The sequence below is a fragment of the Tetrao urogallus genome (assembly GCF_951394365.1).
Source record: "Tetrao urogallus genome assembly, chromosome: 27".
Lineage (NCBI taxonomy): Eukaryota > Metazoa > Chordata > Aves > Galliformes > Phasianidae > Tetrao > Tetrao urogallus.
In genome coordinates, this window is record NC_136840.1 from 1419806 (window position 1) to 1425894 (window position 6089).

The following is a 6089-nucleotide window of genomic DNA, read 5'->3' on the forward strand; positions in this document are numbered from 1 at the left end:
TAGGGAACGGGGAGAGGGGATGGGGATCCCATAGGGAATGGAGGGGTGGTGGGGGATCCTATAGGGAATGGGGGGAGGCTGTGGGGAATCCTATAGGGAACACTGGGAGGTTATGGGGGATCCTATAGGGAACGGGTGGAAGTGATGGGGGATCCTATTAGGGAATGTTAGGAGGTTATGGGGGATCCTACAGGCAACGTTGGGATGTTATGAGGGATCCTACAGTAAACATTGGGATGTTGTGGGGGATCCTATAGGGAATGTTGGGAGGTTATGGGAGACCCTACAACACTGGGATGTGTTATGGGAGACCCTACAAGGAACATTGGGATGTTATGGGAGATCCTACAGGGAACAGAGAGCGAGACAGTGGGAGCTGCTGGGAAAACCCTACAACAAACAGATTGGGAACTGTTAGAGAGACCCTACAGCGAGCAGCAGGAGAGACCCTACAAACCAAGAATGGGGCCGGAGGGGAGACCCTACAGCAAACGAGGGGACGCGTTATGGGAGAGCCTGCAGCAAACAGTGGGATCTGCTGGGAGACCCTACAAGAAACGATGGGACGCGTTATGGGAGAGCCTACAGCCAATAATGGGATCTGCTGGGGAAACCCTACAATAAAACCAGAGCAGGATCTGCTGGATCCCTACAGCAAACACGAAGGCGGATTTTGGGAGACCCTACAACAAACAAAGATGGGGAGCTGAGAGCAGAGCCTGCAGCCAATATTGGGATCTGCTGGGAGACCCTACAATAAACATTGGGAGACCCTACAATAAAGGATGGGAGCTGCTGTGTGGTTTGACCCTACAGCAAACCCTAAGATGGATTTTGGGGGACCCTACAGTAACCAAAGATGGGGAGCTGGGAGCCGACCCTACAGCAAACCCTGGGATCCGCTGGGAGACCCCGCAATAAACACTGAGGGCGACCCTGCGGGTCTGGTGGCACCTGGGGGGGGACGGGTGGCCCTGGGGGGGACCTGGTGACAGGGAGGCCGTGGAGGCAGCTGGGGGCACTTGGGATGGGGAGCCGGGGGGGGTTGGGGACCTGGTGGCACTTGGGTGACCTTTGGTGGCCCTGGGGGGGACCTGGTGACGCTCGGGGAGGTGACAGGGAGCTTGGTGGCGCTTGGGGAGGGGACAAGGAGCTGGTGGCCCTGGTGTCCCCTACAGTGGTGACTGGGACCCGGTGGCTGTGGGGGGGACAATGGGGACCTGGGTGGCACTCGGGGAGGTGACAGGGAGCTGGTGGCCCTGGTGGGGACCATAGGTGGCACTTGGGGTGGTGACAAAGAGATGGTGGCGATGGTGGCATTCAGGGAGGTGACAAGGAGCTGGTGGCACTTGGGGTGAGAACAGGGACCGGGTGGTCCTGGTGGGGACCTTAGGGACCTGGTGACATTCAGAGGGGTGATGGGGACCCCACGGTGCCAGCTGGTGGCACTTGGAGAGGGGATGGGGACCTGGTGGCACTTGGGGGGGGGTGACAAGGAGCTGGTGGCCCTGGTGTCCCCTACAGTGGTGACTGGGACCTGGGGGGGACCTTAGGGACCTTGTGGCACCTGGGGTGGTGACAGGGAACTTGGTGGCTGTGGTGGCATTCAGGGAGGTGACAAGGAGCTGGTGGCAGTTGGCGTGAAGACAGAGACCTGATAGCCTGGTGGGGACCTTAGGGACGTGGTGACATTCAGAGGGGTGACAGGGACCCCGTGGCTCTGGTGGCACTTGGAAAGGGGATGGGGACCTGGTGGGGACCTGGTGGCACTGTGGGTGGTGACAAGGAGCCAGTGGTCCTGGTGTCCCCTATGGGAGGGACAGGGACCTGGTGGCTGTGGTGGGGACTTTGGGGACCTGGTTGGCACTCAGGGTCCCCAAGCTGGTGGCCCTGGTGGCACTTGGGAAGGGGACCTGGTGGGGACCTTAGGAACCTGATGGCACTCAGGGAGGTGACAGGGACCTGGTGGCACTTGGGGAGGGGTCAGGGACCCTATGGCTCTGGTGGCACTTGAGACGGGGACCTGGTGGAGACTCTGGGAGCCTGGTGGCACTCAGGGTGGTGACAGGGCCGTTGGTGGCTCTGGTGGCACTTAGGAAGGGGATGGGGACCTGGTGGCACTTGGGGAGGGGACAAGGAGCTGGTGGGGACCATAGGGGTCTGGTGGCACTTGGGGTGGTGACAGGGACATTGGTGGTTCTGGTGGCACTTGGGGAGGGGACGGGGACCCGGTGGGGACATTAGGAACCTGGTGGCACTGGGGGTGGTGTCACTTAATGGCTGTGGTGGCATTCAGGAAGGTGACAAGGAACTGGGCTGAGGACAGAGACCTGACAGCCCCGGTGGGGACCTCAGGGACTTGGTGGCAGTGGTGGCACTCAGGGAGGTGACCTTCGTGTCCCCTGGGGGGGTGACAAGGACCGCCGTCCATCGCGCCGCCTGCCGTGTGACGACGCCAATGACGACGTGTGACACCAAGGGCACCTTTAATGCCACCCCGTCTCCACGTCCCCACGGGGTGGGGTGGCCGCGTCCCCCAGCAGCACGCCGGCCCCACGCCGTCCCCACGCCGGCCCCCCGTCACCGCGCTCCCTGCCGCTTGCAGATCTCATCCTGCACGCGCTGGCACAGAGCGCTGCGCAGCGCCGGCTCCAAGGGGCTGAGGGCACAAACCCTGCGCGTCACCTCCTCGGCGCTGTCACCCTGCGGGGTCCCAGGCGGTGAGCAGATTTGAGGGGGGGGGTCCCCAACCACAGCCCCCCCCCTAAATAAAGTCCCCCCGCACCTGGTGCACGATGACGCTGGTGACATTCCCGTCATCCCCTTCGTAATCCAGGCAGAAGAGCCGGGCGCCGCGGGGGGGGTGAGGAGGGGGTGGGGGGGACCCCGAGCTGCTGTCACCTGGAGGGACCCCTGCCCCCCCCCCCCCCAGCACAATGTCACCTTGAGGACCCCCCTCACATCTCCAGCACCGCCATCCCTGGGTCTCGCCCCCCCCCCCCCCCCCCCCCAATGCCTGCCCCCCAAACCCACCCTGGGGAACCCCCCCCCACCTCAAGCCCACCCTTGGGACCCCCCTTCCCCCCCCCCCCCCCCCACCTCAAGCCCACCCTTGGGACCCCCTTCCCCCCCCCTCCCCCCCCCCACCTCAAGCCCACCCTTTGGACCCCCTCCCCCTCCCTCCCCACCTCAACCCCACCCTTGGGACCCCCCCCCACTCCCCTTCCCCCATATTGGGTGCCCCCAGACCCACTTGTGAGGCATTCCCACCCCCACAAGTCCATCTTGGGGACCCTCTCGTGCCCCTCATCCGCACTGGGTGCCCCCAAACCCACCCTTGGGTGCCCCCTTCACCCTAAGCCCACCCTGAAGACTCCCCCAAGACCCCCCCCCCCCCCCCCCCCACATCAGGTGTCTCTATGCCCTCCTTCAAGTGCCCCACCCCCTATGGGGTGCCCCTAAACCCACCCTTGGGTGCCCCCAAACCCCACCCCAAGCCCACCCTGGGATCCTCCCACACCCTTCGCCCCACATTGGGTGCCCCCATGCCCACTTTTGGGTGCTCCCCACCCCACCCCCACCTCAAGACCCACCAATGCCTCCCCCACAAGTCCATTATGGGGACCCTCCCACGGCCCCCCCTCACTTTGGGTGCCCCTAAACCCACCCTTGGGCGCCCCCCTACACCCCAAGCCCACCCTGACGACCCCCCATACCCTCCCCCCCATATTGGGTGTCCCCATATCCACTTTTGGGTGCTCCCCACCCCTTTCCCATGCCAAGACCCCCCCCCAAATGCCTCCCCCACAAACCCACCCTGGAGAACCCCCCCACGCTCCTCCCCCCACACTGGGTGCGCCCCAAACCCACCCCCGGTGTCCCCCCCACACCCCAAGTCCATCATGGGGACCCTCCCGTGCCCCCCTTCACCCCAAGCCCACCCTGCAGACGCCCCCAAGACCCCCCCCACATCAAGTGTCTCCATGCCCAACTTCAAGCGCCCCACCCTGGGACCCCCACCCCACATTGGGTGCCCCTAAACCCACCCTTGGGTGCCCCCCAAGCCCACCCTCACCCTGGGTCCCCACAACCCCTCCCCCCTCCCCACAGCGACCCTCCTCACGTCCCCCCCCCACTCACCGGATCTCCTCGCTCTGTACACGGGCTGATCGGGGCGGCGGGGCCGGGGGGGGGCCGCGGTGTGTCGCCCCCGAGCTCTGCCCCGTGCCTGCCTCACGGCGCGCTCGTAGGCGTCCCTGGGCAGCGGGGCTCAGCACCGGGACACCGGGAGGGGGGGGAACGGGGGGAGGAGGGGGCAACCCAGCACCGGGAAGGGCGGGGGGGATGGGGGGGGGGGAGCGTGGAGGGCATTAAGAGCATAGGGGGCGTATTGTGGGGAAACGGAGCGGGGAATGAGAACCTGGGAAAGGGAACAGAGCACCGGGGGGACACCGGGGGAGAACTGCAGGAGTACCGGGGGGGTACGAGAATACCGGGGGAGGCTCTGGGGTACCGAGGAGGGCTATAAGGGTGTAGGGCGGCTACAGGATACCGTAAAGGGGGACACGCGTGCACTGCAGGGGGGGACTGGGGGGAAACGGGGGCCCGGGGTGTTACCGGAGGCACTGCCGGTACCTGGCCAGCTGGTTCCGGCGGATGTGCCGCACGAAGCCGTGGCTCATATCGAGCCGCCCGCCGGGCCGGCAGCGCCGCCCCGAACTCGTCTCCATCCGCCGGGCCGGGCCGGAGGCGGCAACCGATCCCCGCCGGTACCGGGACGCGGCCCCTTTAAAAGTTCCGCCGGAGATCGGCACGCCGCTCTGCGCAGGCGCGGAGCCCGCAGCGAGCAGTGCGCAGGCGCAAAGCAGGCACGGCGCATTGCGCAGGCGCGGAATCCAAAGAACGCCGGATCCTGCCGAGAGCAGTGCGCAGGCGCAGAGCGAGCGCGGGGCATTACGCATGCGTGGAGGCGCCGCGGCACTGTGCGCACGCGCGGTGAGGCGTGACGCGTGCGCGTTGCCGTATCGGCGCGTGCGCAGTGCGCAGCGATGTCGAGCCGCGGGAAGAGGGACCGGGACCGGGAGCGGGAGCGGGCGGCGGCGCGGGGCTCCGGGTCGGCATCGGCGCGGGGATCCTCCGGAGCCGCCGGGACAGCGACGCGGACAGGGCCCGCGGCCGGAGGGAAGCGGAGCGCGGCCGGGAAAAGCGGGAGGCGGCGGCGGCGGCGGAACCCGGGCCGGGCCTGGGGCTGGGCCTGCTCGGAGGGACCGCGCGCGGCCGGAGGGAGGCGGCAGGCGGGAATTGGACCGGAAGCGGAAGCGGTGGAGCTGTGCGCGTCAAGCGGGAGCGGGAGGAGGACGGAGACTCTGAGCCCGAACCGGAACCTACAGGTGGGGGGGGGGGCAGTGGTTGTGCTGTGGGGTCCGTTATGGGGGCGTGAGGTCAGTTGTGGGGGTATAGGGTCGGTTGTGGATGTGTGGGGTCAGTCGTGGCTGTATGGGGTGAATTGTGGGGATGTGGGGTCAGTCGTAGCTGTGTGGAGGTGTGGGGTCACTTATGGGGGTATGGGGTCAGTTGTGGTTGTGTGGGGTCAGTTACGGGGGTATGGGAGCATGGGGTCCGTTATGGGGGCGTGGGGTCAGTTGTAGCCATATGGGGTCAGTTGTGGCAGTATGGGGGTGTGGGGTCAGCTATGGGGGTACGGGAGCATGGGGTCAATTATGGGGGCGTGGGATCAGTCGTAGCTCTGTGGTGGTGTGGGGTCAGGTATGGGGGTGTGGGGTCAGTTATGGCAGTATGGGGTTATGGGGTCAGGTATGGGGGTGTGGGGTCAGTCATAGCTGTATGGGGTGCGGGCCCTGTTATGGCAGTATAGGGGCGTGGGGTCAGGTATGGGGTTGTGGGGTCTGTTAGGGGGGTATGGGAGTATAGGGTCTGTTATGGGAGTGTGGGATCCATTATGGGGTCATGGGGTCAGTTATGGTGGTATGGGGTCAGTTGTAGCTGTATGGGGCTGCGGGGTCAGTCGTGGCTGTATGGGGTTAGCGATGGGGTGTGGGGTCAGTTGTAGCTCTGTGTTGGTGTGGGGT

At 65.7% G+C, this 6089-nt stretch overlaps 2 protein-coding genes across 2 annotated transcripts in view; one reads left to right on the top strand and one right to left on the bottom strand.

Moving 5' to 3' along the window:
* Nucleotides 1–2580: 2580 nt before the first annotated feature.
* On the bottom strand, nucleotides 2581–4730 carry LOC306956091 (UPF0561 protein C2orf68; the record flags this gene model as incomplete). The annotated part of the gene is made up of 4 exons (XM_079547505.1): nucleotides 2581–2703; nucleotides 2786–2913; nucleotides 4141–4256; nucleotides 4636–4730. The coding sequence occupies 4 exons, from the start codon at nucleotides 4728–4730 to the stop codon at nucleotides 2581–2583; spliced, it is 462 nt and encodes a 153-aa protein (XP_079403631.1).
* A 318-nt stretch (nucleotides 4731–5048) lies between these two features.
* Nucleotides 5049–6089, top strand: part of USP39 (ubiquitin specific peptidase 39) — a gene marked incomplete at both ends in the record, with an annotated part of 7848 nt that continues 6807 nt past the window's right edge. Inside the window, 2 exon segments of the mRNA XM_079547541.1 lie at nucleotides 5049–5133; nucleotides 5136–5390. Coding sequence (XP_079403667.1) covers nucleotides 5049–5133; nucleotides 5136–5390 — 340 coding nt within the window.